The 16319-nt window shown below is 38.4% G+C and overlaps 1 protein-coding gene across 3 annotated transcripts in view; it reads left to right on the top strand.

Annotated features, from left to right (window-relative positions):
• Positions 1-16319, top strand: part of LOC102225877 (roundabout homolog 2-like) — a 92536-nt gene that overhangs the window by 56978 nt on the left and 19239 nt on the right. For all 3 annotated transcript variants that reach the window (XM_023352013.1, XM_023352012.1, XM_023352014.1), the window contains 7 exons: positions 1071-1152; positions 1300-1468; positions 7498-7664; positions 9905-10026; positions 10210-10426; positions 10574-10692; positions 12995-13166. In XM_023352013.1, the coding sequence (XP_023207781.1) occupies positions 1071-1152; positions 1300-1468; positions 7498-7664; positions 9905-10026; positions 10210-10426; positions 10574-10692; positions 12995-13166 (1048 nt within the window). The remainder of the gene's footprint in view (positions 1-1070; positions 1153-1299; positions 1469-7497; positions 7665-9904; positions 10027-10209; positions 10427-10573; positions 10693-12994; positions 13167-16319) is intronic.

Here is a 16319-nt window from a genome sequence, read left to right as displayed (position 1 = left end):
CAACATAAAGATTTCAGTTTTCCATCCACTCAGGGACAAAGACTTCATTTTGGTAGACGTGTCATGTGGGCTGACGTGCGTGAAATCGGAGTATTTAAGCCAAAAATAATTGTTACATTTGGAAGATAAAGCGGGAAGCCTGCAACACCATCCCAACCGTGAAATACGAGGGTGGCAGCATCGTGTTGTGGGGGCGTTTTGCTGCAAGAGGGACGGCTGCACTTCACAACATAGATGGCAGCATGAAGAAAAAACATATGTACTAAAGACACATCTCAAGTTACCAGACAGGAAGTGAAAGCTTGAGCACTAATGATCTCCCAAATAAACATCGCTAGTTATATTAGCTGTTGTGTCAGTGGGGAAAAAAAACAATTGTTTTAGGAAATTCTACCACTTTTCTGATGGAAGTTGTTTCCTTTATAATCATTCCAGCTCGGGAAGAAAATGAAAATGAATTCTGAAAAATAGGGCTGCGACTAACGACTATTTCAATCATCAATTATTCTATCAAGGATTCCGCCGATTAATTGATTAGTCAATTAGTTGGATAAAATTGCCACATTCTTCAGGCATTTCATTTAACCACTTAAGTCTCTTTTCATACAATGTTAGAAATACATTACAAGATGGGAATAGACAAAAAAATTGAGAAAATAAACATTTCATTGATCAAACTGCAGGAACACAGCTTTCCTTTGGTGTATTTGAACCAGGTGAAGCCAAACCCATCCCACTGTAGGAGTTCTAGGTAAAACATATTCACAGACAAAGGTGTTTTTATCTTAAATGCAAAATCTATATATAATTTCCACAGTTTTAACATAATAAATGCTTTGATTATATTGTATTTTTTTTTAGCATATCGCCTTTTTAAGAGTGTATTCTCAAGTTAACGATTAATCGATTACTGAATCGGTTGACAAGTCTTTCAATAACTGATTAATCACGATTAATTTGATTAATCGTTTTCACCTGAAGTGTCAAAAAATACGTAAAACTCTAAAATGAGACAGTAATTAGAATAAACTTGTCGGTTTCTCTGATGAACTTGAGCTTTTTTTTGACAGGACACCGACTCTGGGTTGTACACGTGCGTCGCGTCCAGTCCCACGGGGGAATCCAGCTGGAGCGGGATGTTGACTGTCAGAGGTACTTTTACCAAAACACTCTCTTACTCTTCACACACTTCGTCTGCCGTCTTTCTGAGAGCCCCATCTGTTGACTTAACGCAAGAGAATCCGCACCGGTTTCAGCCAAACCGATGATTCGAGCCACGGTCACGTTTCTGTGTCGCAGAGGAAGGCGCCTCTTCAGGATCCAGAGCGTCTGAGTTCATCCAGCTTCCGGGACCGCCGCAGAAACCCGTGGTTACCGAGGTGACCAAAAGCACCGTCACTCTGACGTGGCAGTCCAATCCTCATGAAGGCGGAGATGCTGTCACATCCTACGTCGTCGAGGCCTTTAGGTAAGAGTTTTAAAGCAGAAGCGAGACTTTTAACGCCGGAGGTTATTCCTGAACTCCAAGCCGTCCTGCACTTATATGTGCTTTTAATCGGTTTCTGTTCGCTCTTGCTATTTTTTTTTTCTTTTCAGATTTGATAGTGTTTAATTAAAATACCTCACTGCCACAATGTTTGAATAAAAATCAGTTGCTGCCAGTTGGCAGTCAATAAAGTTTTTCCCTCTTATTATATAGTTTAATAAAAAAGAAGTGTCAACATTTTATAACAGCCAGAGTTGAATCTTATGTCACGAGTTTTGACTCTTTCTTTATTCTCAGGTACAGCATGATTTCACACCTTAAAGAAAATGTCAGATTCAAATTGTGAACACTCACAAATCTATTTCTGACTTTTTGCTGTTACTTTTTGAGTCTGTAAAGTTGACGAATTTCTCGGCCATAAAAGTTGATACGTTCAAGCACTTTGGTCTACTGACATTGGGACATCCTTATCTTAGACCATACTTTCCACCCTTCCATTGACAAAAAAACAACAGCAGAGACTTATTATTGGTGTAAAACACAAGCGTTGCTGACCTGACATTGACAGTGCTGTCGGTCTATTGAGTTGTTGCAGTCGTTCATTTGGAAGAAACCGTTGCGTGATCTCTGAGAGTAGCTTTAGGTTTGACAGAGTAGCTAAGACTCCTTAGAAAACAATTTGCATCTCACATAACAACCTGCTATCATTTAATTTACCTTCACACTTTCCTGTGCATTTGATTCATACTTTTCCTACTCTGGTTATATTCAGAGAAGGCCCTCGTCTTTACAACTGCTAACAGGCTCATGGATGTTCAAGGCTTTTGTTACTTTTATGCAGATTCTGAGGTGAGGCTTAATTGTGCACTCACAGCTTTATGTTTATAATGAAATGCTGATAAAACAAGGGGACATTAATTATCCTGGTGAGTCTATTTGCGTTGTAAAAACCGTGTGCAGTGTAGAAAATGCAGTGCAAAGAGTGCTAAGTACAAGCAGCGTACAACAAAAAAGTAAATAATTATTTTTTTTGTGCTGTTGTTTGTTTTTTTTGATTTTGTGTCTCTTCAAGTTAAGTCTTTGCCTTTTCTTCCGGCTCCGATTTTCTGACTTACTGCTCTGCGATAATGAAGTCTCCTTCATTTTGAGCCATTAAGAGTTTGGGAAATGACTCATCTGAGCCCAAGGGGGAAGCAGTTCTGTTAAATTATGTTGGGGGAAAGGAAGTGTGACTCTCACTGCCCCAGTGTTTAGCCACGGTGTCCTGGGGAAAGCCAAAGCAGCTCTAACAACCAACCGGGGGGGGGCTGCAGAAAGGCAGAGAGGGAACGAAGGAGCAGACAATTACTGCTGAGGTCAGACTGGCAGCTCTGTCCTGTCCTGGGGCAATCCAGAGAGGGTATGCATGCCAAGCCAGGGAGTTCACTCATTACAGTGGCAAGACAGAGAATACAGAGTGCAGGCACACACACACGCCCACACACGTACATACATTTCTCCTGGCGTCAAAAAACGATTCAGTTAGTGATGGATGCATCCAATTCTGCACGCTTCAGCACGGAGAAACTGGTTTGTAAATGCTTGTTTTTTCGCCTGTATTTTCTAGTGTATCATTCACAACCACAGGTTAGTTTCAAGGACTCTCCTCCACTTTTTTTAATACTCATACTTCTTAAACAAACCCTTTGTGCCCGCTCTTAGTAATTATGCATCCTCAAAGGTACGCTTCCAAGGCTTGTGAGTAACAGCAGTGGAAAGATAGCATATTGGTGTGAAAATTGTAGATAGGTGGATACATATTCATACTCAAAGTGAAGATGAAATGTTTCACTTTAGTAGATTTTCAAGGTCTTCTATAAAAGAGACTTTTGTGTCGACAACCTTGTCGCTGGCTAAAGCGACAGAGGTTGAGGCTGGTGACTTTATGACTAGCTGTTGGCTTTCCACGTCTCTGATCTCATTTCATTTGCTTTTTCCACCAATGACGTCTGTAACAAGAAGAGAACCATTACTAGTAAGTTCACTGAGCTTCTGAAAAATCAAGTTGCCTTTAGGTTTCGGTGTACCGCAGGGATGACTACTGGTTTCCCTTCAGTTCTTCACATAGTGCCATCAGCTAGGCCATCTCATTCTGAATATTTTCTACTCTAACATAAATGATATACATTCCCTTATAGCCTACAGGCAACAGCATTTGTTATCTTATGTGAAATATAAATATGGCCCATCATTTTTTAACTTACATCCAACAAAAAGTCTGAAGCCATGTTTTCGACTGACATTTTTTAGTCTCTATCATCTCAGTCTCGTTAGTTTCTTAAGTAGAATCACACCACTTCCTAGTAATCTATCATTTAATGCGCAAGTTGAAACATCTGTTGCTTTTCCAGCCTTCTCTGCACATAACATGTGTTTCAAAGCTGTTTTTCTACTAATCTATTAAACACACCACAGTATATTTTCTAGATGACTAATTGACACGGGACTGGCCCAAAACACTGTAGTGACTATGCCAGGCCTTCACGTGGCGCTATAATACTGCAGTGGAAATATTGAGTGTACTGCGCACATAAAACTTTTATGGCAGGCCTTTGACATCGTTCTTTTTCAAAAAATTTTAGTTTCGGTTGTCTATATAACGAAGACAAAAGCAGGTAAAACTGTATCACTGACATCTGTTTCAGAAAATATAGATTTGGGTCAAAAAATGCTATTGTTGTTTCCCTCTGGGGATCTCTTTCCATTGTACAATTTCCATTGTATTATTTAATATTAAAATTGTAAGACCTCCAAAGTCTGAGTATTACTCTTGTTTCTTGACAAGTAATGTCTGTTTTTATTAAATATTTCTTTAATGGATGTTGAGCATATATCTATGTGGGTTTCTCTTTTTCTAAAACATGAAAGCCACCTCTGATAGTAATTTGGGAAGTTTTAAATGGTTAATTCATTAATACTGTCTTTTTAGAAAGAAAACACTAAAGAGATTTTCACAGATTTCACAAACAAGGAGTTCACAACCGCAACCCGAACTCTCCACCTTCCTGGTTCACAGTTGTTGTGGCCATTTATTATAAATTTTGTGAATTGTAACTTCTGCCAGTTTAGTTTTGTTCTTTGGGCACTTAGAATATATTTAAGTTAGTTTAGAACCAAAATCTGCAACTAATTTTTATATTTGGAAGTGTTTTGATTACTTTGGTAATTGTCAGACCCTCGCATTAATTTGAGTAATTAAGAACACACCGGACGCTCGGTGGAGGTCTGATGTTTGGCAAATGTCTGGCGTGTTAACGGGACGTTTGGTAAAGGATTTTTTTTTTTTTTACCACTTTTATGAACTTGAAACATCAAATTAAGATAACTTTCGTTTTCAATTAAGTTGTAAGATATTTTTAGCAATTGTTTTGTCGCTATTTTTTATTTTTATTTTTTACAAGAAATAAAGAGTATGTATTTTTTCAAAACGATCAAGTCGGAAGAGCGTGCAAATCAAACCACCCACGGCCTTTGTTGGAAATTTTGGTTTTGTAACATAGAAGGCCGCGACAACAGTAATAACCTCTAAGCCGCAGTACCTATATGTCTTTAATGTAAAGAACAAGAAATGGTTGAGTGTTATAGTAAAGCAACCACTTAAAAGCCAATTTTAGACCTTCAGCTGGACGCTTTAAATGGCAGAACTGCTCCTCCGGAGAACATTTGGTGAGAAAAAAAGGCCCCTGTTGATGAGGAGGGGAGAAAAAAAGCAGTGACCTGCTTGTTGTAATTACCTCACTATTTTCCTCTCCACAGAGTTGAGGAAAATGGGAAACAGTGCCGCGCTGTTTGATAGCGTCTGTATTTTTCCACGGCACCAAACTGCCGTTTTCTCGACTGACTCCTTCATGAGCCAACCTGCTGCAATAAAGGAGAGAATAAAACTTTGCCTGCAAGCTGAGACCTGCCGCATGCTTTTTAGATAAAAAAGAATCTCAAAGATTCGAGAAGCCAGTGATGAACTTTTTAACTCATCCGCTTGCTCATTCAGTAGGAACTACTTAAAGAATTAGACGTATTTGCTCACATTTTTGCTGAGAAATGATGAAAAAGTCAGCGCACTGAAGAAACAAACAAGTCAAGTTGTACTGTGTTTGAGTTTTTAAGATGCCAATTTCTTCTGCCTGCTGATTAAGGCAAATGGACAATTATTTTTGCTTCTCCTCAGGCAAATTTCGATTGAATAGGCAAAGAGAAAGCAACTATGCCTTTTGTCTTAGCAATCTGAATGTGGCTAAAGGGTTGTTTTGGTGGAATAATTATTAATCAATCTTGGCTTCTTTTTTTTTTCCTGGCTAAATTGGAAAGAGACCTTTAGGCTAAACAACTGGAGTTTTCAACATATTTATCTGCGCTGAATAAAGACGAGGGCTGGATATAACCTGGCAACGATTGTGCTGCTCATTTTAAAGGAACTAAATAAGTTTGAGGATCATTTGAAAGTGGTGAAGAACATGAACATTTCTGGTACTTCTATAAGCTGGTACACAAATTAGACTTTTTTTTCTCCTAAGTGGCACAATCAAGACTGCATTATACCATTGCTGAAAATGGAATCCTTAAAGGTGGTTATTATGGAAAGTTGACTTTTTCTTTAGCTTTATATCATCTTATAATGTCATTCCCTCATCAAAAAAAAAATACCTGGAGTGTTTCTTTCATTATTTCATGCATGAGAAATCATTGAATCTCCCATGGCAACCTTTGGGGATGCCTAAGCACTTGTTTTCACAAAGCTTCGCCTATTTCCCCAAAGCAGCATCTGCCTCCCAGAACACCCCCGCACCGCCGTCACTCAGCTCCTCCAGACTAGTGGCAGCAGGAATTAGCAAACACCTGGTGGAACTGCTCATCTGCTGAGCTCATCATACAAACTACTGTTCAGTCCAAAGCTCGTAAGAATGTTTGTAAATGGTGCAATGAAAAGCATTGTGATGACCTACTGAAGGCGGAGTTTCAGGAAGAGCAGGAGCTTCTTAAAGGGACAGAGGCCAACTTTCAAGTTGTCCAATTACAAAGTCAAATTTTGTTTAAGTCATGTTTTCGGTTCAATTTCAACAATTCACTAAAACACAACTACAAATTCAAAAACCCAACAATCCTAACTAAGCAAAATGACAAACTGAGAAAACCCAAAGACATTAACTAACCACCTGCTAAAATTATTTTGCATGACGCAGGATTCTTTCCTATATCCTGGCTATTTTTAGTTATTATATTAGCCTTCTATGTCATTATGCAGCTTCTCTGCTGATTTTGTTTAGATATCTTCCTGCATGTGTATTACTTTGATTGTTGCCAACGTTTGATGTGGTAGAAAAATGACAGCGACATAATAATGTTTCATTCACCGACGGATTCAAAGTCTTTATTCATTCTCAGCTTTCTAAGTGTCTCTTTCTAATGTATTTTATAATTTTCTAGTACAACAATCATTCCCTCCAATAGAGAAAGAAATTCTGTTAGACATTTAAAGAGAATCTTTACTCGAACTAATTCACCCCATCGCCTTGACTTATTGCTTGGAGCTGTCGCAGCCTCGTGAGATTTGAGTGTGTTTTCTTTTCTTTTTTTTTATCATCTGTCAGGACGACTACCGTGACTGAATTTTACAGGATGTGAACTTCAGATCTCTCCTTCTGACACCGACTTTTCCAATTTCATCCGTCCGTGCTCTCATCGGCGGCAATCACTGAACTAACCATTGTGCTCAAACCCACGTCAGTCAAGATGAAACGATAAATTACAGAAGCTGAAAAACCCAGGATATTAGAGCCTGTTTGATTATCTGTGTTCTTTTTTGGGGTGGAAAACATCCTCCTGATTAGGATCGGAGGGATTCATATTAGTATTCGTGTCACATTCACAGTTTCTTTTTACCTGTAATCGAAAAAGTTAATGTATTTTTTTTCCGATTTAAAAATCAAGTTTTAATAATCCTGTTTTCCCTTGTGCTCTTTTCTCTCACGCAGCCAGTCGGTGGGCAGCACCTGGCAAACCGTTGCGGACCACGTGAAGCACGAGAGGCACACGGTCGTTGGACTTTTCCCAAACACGGTTTACCTGTTTATAGTCCGAGCCGTCAACTCCTACGGCCTCAGTGACCCCAGTCCGATCTCTGAGCCGGTCCGGACTCAGGGTGAGTTCTGTTCCGAGGCCCTCAGCGATCTGCACACACCTGATTAAATGCAGAGATATTGGGATGTAAAATAACGCCAGTGTTGTGAACTATCTTCAGCTGGTTTTTGGGGTTTCTTTTCCAATTTGTGGCGTTGTGTCCTGCACAACTACAGTATAATAAAACACTGCGTCACTGTAGTAGCATAAGTATGTACTCCCAAACTAACTCTATGCTGGAGCACAGGTGGATGTAATTGCAGCATTTAGTTCTCTTCCGTGCACACTTTTCCTAAAATGTAGATGAACTAATGAAGGACAAATAAAGTCCAGCTGCGATAGGATCTTCTTTTCATTTGCTGAAAAACGTCTTTCGGTTCAAAGGAAGAGCAAAGATAAAAAAGGAGCTTGCTGTGCAAATGTATCAATCAGAAGAAGGGCACAAAAATATGCCATATAATCATTGTAAACCTAAGTTATCAATAAAATTTATGCTTAATCTAATATTTGTATTTTGCCAACATCTACTTGTGGCTGGACATCATCTTACAATTTGAAATTGTTCTTTGAAGAAAATAAAATTAGGTTGATAATAAAATTAGGCCTTTCAGTGTTAAACAGTTTGGTCTCATCATAGAAAATAATCAAAATATTAGTGGAAAAATAGAAAATGCAGGCCAGCAACTACAGGAAGGGTTTGAGTACTATAATGCAATTTAAAGCTTTCTACTGATTGAAAAGGATATGAATAACGTTTGACATTATCATTTAGTGAAAATGTGCAAAAACACAGAGAAATTATTATCCTTGTAATTTTTAAAATAATACCCTTTGTGCCTGTTTCATTCCGTATCAGAAACAAACTCCTTTGTTGAATTAAAATAATCAGCAGTACGAATAATTCAGGTGTTACAGATTGATATCAACTGGTCGTTTGTCTGAAAATGATATCAGAATGAAACTGGAGAGGGAGGCTGCCAAAGGGCCGACAACTACAACAAAAGAGCTGAGATTTGTTGAAGTAGCAGCTGTGGGCTACTTTTGACAACAAACTCCTGTTTTCACCAAGGATCTGGAGTAAGGAGCCGGGATGCTAGGCAGAAAGTCTTTTGTTCCACATAAAACATCGAGGTCAGACAACAGGTTCCAAAACTGGGTAGGTGATTGTGTTGTGCTCTGATGAAACCTGATTTAAATGACGGGCATAAAGAGCATGCTTAACAAAAAACAAAGTATATATACTATACCAAATGAACAGTGTTCCCTCAGGGAAACATGGGGTGGATGTAGGATCTGTGAGCTGACATTTTCTTCATTATTGGGTATTGAATTCAATAACATTCCTAAATATTCATCATTTTAAAATCAAAACTTCCAGATGGTGTTAGAAAACCACATGAAAGGCAGTTTTATTTTTCTGCATCACCATTACTTCCTTCAAACGGGAGAAAACCCCAGAAGGTTTTCCTAAGGGTGGGAAGAGCAGGCCAGTAAAAAAAAGAAAAAAAGAAGAGAAAAATAGGGTGGCACAAAGAAAAAGGAAACATTTATTCCACATTTATTCATCTAGCTATTGGGTTTGGGTTTACATTGGAGGCACCACTGCCCTCAAATGTAAAAAAATAAAAAAATAAAAAAATACACCAAATAAAAACTTACCGAGAGGAACATTTTAATTTCGGATTGGTCTATCCAAAGTCCAGAACTGAATCTGACAATAACTCTGTGGGTGTCACCGGAACAGATTTCTATCAATCCCAGATTAAATGCTGAAATGTAAGATTACTTAAGAATCTGCACATTTATTGTAGAACATTGCTCCATGTTTGTTTTTTTTTTTTTGTAAAAAATGTATTTATTTTTCAGTTGAAATGTGTGGGAAAGATGTTGCATTGATCTCAAATAACCGGCATTTCCTGTAAAACATGAACGTTTGCACTTTCTTAGTAAATCCTTTGCTTTTTACACTTGTCCATTTCCCTCAGTGTGCGCTTCCATTTTTGCATATTTAAAGAAAAACAAAGATAGTGGATGTAGAGCAGAGATAATGTGCCGTGCTCTTTTAAGAAGTTGTTTTTCATGTACAGTGTCATAACTAATTGCTTTCTCAGCGTGGTGCTTTTCTGCCCTGAGCAATGTTGAATTTCAAGTTCGTCTTTTTTTCTTCCTCTTCATTTTTTGCTAAGTGGCTGCTGCTCAGCTGTGCTTTGCTTTGATTTATTTATTTATTTCTGGCTTTATCTCATTTCTTTGTGGAGTCAGATGGGAGTCCAACAGAGCAGGGCGTGGACCACAGGCAAGTTCAGAGAGAGCTGGGGGAGGTTTCCATCTACCTGCAGAAGCCCGTGGTTCTTTCTCCCACCACTGCCAGGATTTCTTGGACTGTGAGTTCACTTCGTGGCTGGAGATGTTTTAATTATCGAAGTGGCAAAAGGCAACGCTAATCCTCATTCATTAGCTTTAGTAGCTCCCTCGCACAGTGCATGAAACAAACTGGATCTGTGCTAGCCCGAACACTGCTGGAAGGCGGATGACGTGCTCGTTTGTTTCCTGCCAACTCTTTCCAGGTCGCCCGTCAGTCCCGGTACATCCAGGGTTACCGCGTGTTTTACCGGATTGTCGGGGGCTCCTGGCTGGTCCGAGATGTGGAGGCGACATCCGACTACAGCGCGGTGTTAGCAGATCTCCAGAGCAAGAAGGAGTATGAAGTCAAGATACGGCCCTACTTCAATGAGCTACAGGGCCACGACAGTCTCATGGTTTTGGTCCGGACCCCTGACGAGAGTATGAGATTACCAACAATGCAACAGATTACATCAGCTATTTCCAGAAATGTGTTGGAAGTCATGCAGGAACATGGACTTGTAGCTATATCACTGTCATCTAACATTTGTCCACCCATTTTAGCTCAATATTTTCTCCTCTTTCTAGCCTTAAGTGGCCCTCCGCAGGCTGTTTCAGTGGTGCAGCTCACCAATAGCTCAAGTATCAGTGTCTCCTGGGAGCCACCGCCTCATAACGTTCAGACTGGCATCATCCTAGAGTACAAGGTGGGTGCTTTGAAAACCTTCCTGTTGCTATCTTGTCACATATAGAGCATTTCCAATTTAAATATACCCTTTCACTTTTACCAAAGGTCTGTCACATTACAACCACAAACTTCAATGGATGTTATCAGATGCTATGTAACAGATCAACACCAAGTAGTACATTTCTGTGAAGTGGCATTAAAAGGATACATGGCTTACAAAACCTTACAAGTTAGCGTAAGCTAACTCTGGTGGAGCTGCTAGAGTTAGCAGCTAACACTAACAAGACAAGACAAATATGCATTACACAGATGGGACCTATTCAGAAGAGCAACTAGAAGAAAACCCCTGAAGAGTCTTGTTAAAATGTTAGCATGCTACTTAAATCTTTAGCTCCAGTTGAAATATGTTAGCTAAATATTTAGTTTGAAGTTAAATATTTGGTTAGCAAGCTAAACAAATAATGTTCTCTGCAACATGTTTTTTAGACTCACTGTACAAAAAGGTTTGTGCCGTTGTACATATATACAGCATGTACGCATCTCTTTATTGTGCTGATTAGAGCACCAAACCTTTCCAAATTTCCACAAAATTAGCTTAGCTTAGCTTCAGGTCACATCACCTGTGTTACATTATCTAACATGTAGAATATGTCGGAGTGTTACTCATGCAAAGCATCCAAAGAAGTGTAAGATACACACCTAAGAGTGTGATGGAGGTAACAGACTAGCAAAATTATTCAAAACAGAACAAGCTGGTCTTTTTGCTTTTTGATGTTTGTGTATTTTTTTTCCCACAGGCTTTACTCAGTGGTGTACAGAGCTGTTGTTGAGATGGATGTGAAAAACACTGATTTGTAATTAACAATTAGTAATGACTCTTTTGCTGCTCGTGTGCTGCCAGTTCTTGTTTTGTCATCAGTTTGTCTGCTAAACACTTACTGTTCCTGTCATCTGTTTGCTGAGCAGAGAAAGAGAGAAAAAGAACAGAGTCCTGATTGTCTGTCCGTTAGCATTAGCACAACACTGATTACTAATCACCAGGCTGCTAATCCAGGAAAAAGTTCAACTCTATTGTTTTTGACGTATTCTTTCCATCTGCGAGTACAGGTAGAAACAAATAGAAGCTCATTTCAATGTTTAGCAGCAGAAGGCAAGGATCCAACCAAATATCGTAAAGTTTCTCATTTCCAAGGAACCATGTGCTGCATTTGTTAATCAAAGCCTTAAATCCTTAAATATTTTTTAAAAAGCACTACGCTCTAAACAGATAGCTTGGTGTTGCAGCACAGATGTTCATTATAACCTTCAGTGACTTCATCGCAGAACTTCACAAAAGGTTAATTAATGAAAGAGTCGCTTCCTGAATATCAATGTAGATAGATATGCAGATTATATATAGCAGAAGATGGAAAGAATCTGAGTTACGATTGCTATGTTACTGATAAAAATTTCCGTGACAAAATTAGGGCTGATTAATTTACAGAAGTGGGACGAAAAGCCTTTTAATTCTTTCTATTTTTTGTTTCCTATCAGATAAGATATTTTGCTGTCAGAATGAGTCCTTATCAACTGTAGTTTAAAATGATATCATTCAGGAAGAGATCTTCTGTTTTGAGTCTGGATTCTTCAAGCTAAGTTTTGCTTTCAATATAAGAGCTCGATTAGGATAAATATAAAAGAAAATTGGTTGAAATGTACCCTCGCAAAAGTATACACACCACTTTAGCTTTTTCATGTTTTCACTCTTAAAATCCCAATTAAATCCCAACGGATGTTTTTGGTTTATGTGATAGATTAACATAAGGTAGCGCACAACTGCGATGTGTAAGAAGAGCTATTTAAAGTTTTTTGTTGTTTTTTTATGTTTGTAATTTGGCATCGTGGGTCATAGCACATACATGAGGTGATTGACAGCGCTAAGACCCTCCTCCTGGCTCTGATTGGTTGTTTCTGATGAAGCGGTATGTTTCTGCAGATGGCAGCAGGATATCAGGGAGAATGCATAGGAACTTGATTTTTTTGCACACAAACTGTTTTAACAAATCAATAAGAAAACTTTTCTCATTTTTAAAAAAAATAAAAGTTACATAATGCAGCTTTAATCTGGAAAGATTTAGCCATTTGTTGACCTAAAACTTCCACATTTACAGCATCGAAATTCCTCCACTCTATCCATATATGAAAGCACAAAAAGGTCAGAATTAAACATTACGTCCTAATTTTTCCTTTTTTTTTTTTTCCAAACCAGTCATGATCAGAGCCGCCTTGTCTTGTGCTGAGGGAGCAAACATTAACTCCTGCTCATCTTCGTCTCTTCTCAGGTCTGGTGTTTGTCCGGCGACGCGGAGAGTCAGATAAACCGAACGGTGGACGGTTCCGTTCTGTCCATCCTGCTGACGGGTCTGCTCCCTGACGTCCAGTACACGGTGGCGGTGGCTGCTGTCACCAGTCTGGGTGTGGGCGCGCTGAGTCTGCCTGTCAGCCTGCTTGTCGGTGAGTCACTCAAACCGTTGCAGCCGCCACGCTCTGCAGAATATGGCAGGACACACTCCCAACAGGCTGAGCTTACCCCGGGTGAAAGCCGTCCTCCGAGTGTCGTTGAGTGGGTTAAAAACAGGGCGGTGTGCGACTATCACTCTTATCGGGGGGGTGAAAGATGTTAGTCGAGAATTCAAACTGAGAAAAAGAAAAAAAGATCTTTTATATCTGAAGCAGTGGCCTCGTGTTTACTTGGTGTTTTCCTTCAAATTCTTCCAAACATAGCGTGTTCACAAATTAGGGAGATGGATATATATGCGGAGCAGCTCTGGGTGTTTGTTTGCAGGCGCTGGAAACTGGAGTGACAAAATCTGACTGACAACTTCTGGCAGACTGCAAAATAACTCCAGTGACACCTCCCTCGACATGCCAATCAGAAGCATTTTATACAGTTATCATCGTGGAGAAGTATTTAGATATTCCAGTTATGACTATTCTGTGGGGTTTATGCTGGACTTCCAACGTCTCCAACATGTTTGTCATGTTACACAGGAGAATATGATACATTATTTAAAGACCTATTATGGTAATGTGCTTCCACTTTTATTTAATTCTTAAACTAAACAGAAACATTAACTCTGATTTTTTTTTATTTGACAATATTTACTCACTTTACTTTACTAAAAGGTTCTTCAAATCATCAGAGAATGATTAAATAAGGTGGTATGAATAAAGATGTTTACTGCAGATGAGCACAAAGCCTATTTATTTTCTTCTTTTTAGTATTAATTTCTGATTAAAAATGCAAGTCAGATCAGCACATTTCAGAAATAAAGCAGTTCAAGGTTCTTTACATGATAAAAACATACAATAACCAACTACAAAACAAGCATTAAGCATTATATTTTGTCAAATGCCAACATTAAATTCATCAAGAATAATAATCACCATAATCAACGTTCCAGTTGTTATGACTCAAAGGCAACTCTAAACAGACATATTTTTAACTTTGATTGTGTTTCGGCTGTTTTGCAGTTTTCTGGAGGTTTGTCAAAGATTTGTGATTCATTCTCTTTTTGAAATCTATTTCTATGAAACAAAAAAACCCCTTAAACTTATGTAAAGTATTTTTTCTGTGAAACATGAAACAGAAAACCATTTAGGTTGGATTCTTTTGCTTCTAAACCTGAAAATGATCCGTTCATATTAAAGCCAGGAATCAGTCAAGCCACCACATATATCATGTTTTAATTCATCCTAATATTTTCTTCAAACTGTAAATCTTCTGACGGTCCTGAGAGATTTTTAAGTTAAATTGCTTTAATTTGTCTTCTCAAGTTTTCCAGGAAGCTTAATATTTCAGGCAGTGTGTAAAACCTGCCACGAAGTGTACAGTGTAATTTTGGGAAGTCTAACCATTGCTTAGGATGAATGTGAGCAATTTGCATTCTGCTATGAAACCATATCTTTTGCTCCCTACCTTTCCATCCAGCTGTCACTGAGTTGTCTAGCTGTCTGTCTGTCATGCAGTGTTTCCTCTGTCAGTGTTTTAGGAGAGAGTAGAGGTTGTGTGGAAGCATGCAGAGGTCTGAATGTGTGGCGTGATAATAATGTTGAAATATCTGTTTAGTTAAACTTCTACTTCCCTCTATTGGCACACCGTGTAAAGATGTGTAAACAGCTATAAAGAATAATTTTTTTTTTCTGTAGCGGTGGTGTAAACTCCCACACCAAAAAATAAAAAAACAAAATAAAGTATCCATTTTGCAAGGAATAAAAACTCCCAGGAGGAAATAATTGTTTTAGCAAAAACTACCAGTGCATAAACTTTTAAACCTTAAAGAATATTGCTGAAACATTTGATCTTTTTTTTACTTTTAATCTGTTCACAATCCTGTTTCCTGGAATCTATGGATATAAATATTGATTACTTTGCAAATGTTTTAGCCAAAGCTCTCTAGATTGGACTTGTTTCTCCTCCCGTCTCACACAGTGAGGACGACGGTAAGGTAAGTGAAAGACATTAGAGAAATGCAGGGAAAGGAGCGGCCTGCTGAGATTACCATAGCAACCATTAGATGCTATCTACATGCTAACCAGATTTTTTGGGAAGCATGAAAGGAAACAGACAGAGCAGATAACAGACCCTCTGAGATCGCAACTATTAATGCAAATTCACTCATCATTGAGTGAAGCTCATCATTTTAAGCAGAGTTTTCACAAAAAATGTCTGAAAAAGTCAAAAGTCGGAGTTTGAAAAGTCAAAAAGTTTTGACTTTTCAAACTTTGAAAATGTCCACAAGTTTGAAATTTTTGACTTTTCAAACTTTTTCCTGGAAAGTTTCAGTTTCTTTCTGGCAAATTTTCAACTTACAAATGTCCTCGAAATTTCTAAGCTTAGAATTGCTTTTGTTTTTCCTAGAAAATCTCTGAGATAAATCTAAAATTGTCAATTTTTTCTGGGCTGAAAAATTTCTCTTTGTTTTTTTTCTATAATGGCCCTGATATGCTTCCCTAAATATGTAAGCAGAAGAACATCTTAGATTAAATCTTAACAAAATTTCTTAAGATGTTCAGTAGAATAAGTTCAGCCTTATTTCTGCCTAACGGTGATAATGAAGAGAAAATTCTCCACAAATCAATTACTATATTCTCCTGCGTCTATTTAACTGTTTTTTTTATTTTTATTTATTTTCATATTTAATTGAATGGCTTATCAAACTTAATAGAATACTGCTTTGCTCAGTCCTACCATTTTATTTTAGTATATGGAATGGAAAAATAAACCAAACCTTTAAGAGAAATTACTTCATGGCATATAACCAGAGTCACCCTGAGCATTGAAAATATATTTCCATGATTGGTCTCTGATTTGGGGCTTCTCCTCAGTCTTTATTAGTTCTTAGAAACCCAGAGCTTCTTACAGCCATAGGCTGATGGAGTGTTACATCCATTCCCGCCTCTATGTTGATTAATTGGATTTCAGTAGACGGGCTGTGGGAAGGCGCAGAAATCATCATTCCAGTCAAAGTCCAGACACATTGTATTCTGCGGTTGTCACCATCCAGAGTAACAAGGACGCTGCCACCGCTGCTGCTACAAAGGGACGGCTGAATTTTTGAAAAGCCATTACGTCTCAAATCTCACATGCAGGTGCATCTCGGCAAA

Source organism: Xiphophorus maculatus, chromosome 18 (genome assembly GCF_002775205.1).
Source record: "Xiphophorus maculatus strain JP 163 A chromosome 18, X_maculatus-5.0-male, whole genome shotgun sequence".
NCBI lineage: Eukaryota > Metazoa > Chordata > Actinopteri > Cyprinodontiformes > Poeciliidae > Xiphophorus > Xiphophorus maculatus.
The sequence above is the reverse complement of the archived record's forward strand: the minus strand, read 5'-3'. Positions and strand labels throughout refer to the sequence as shown.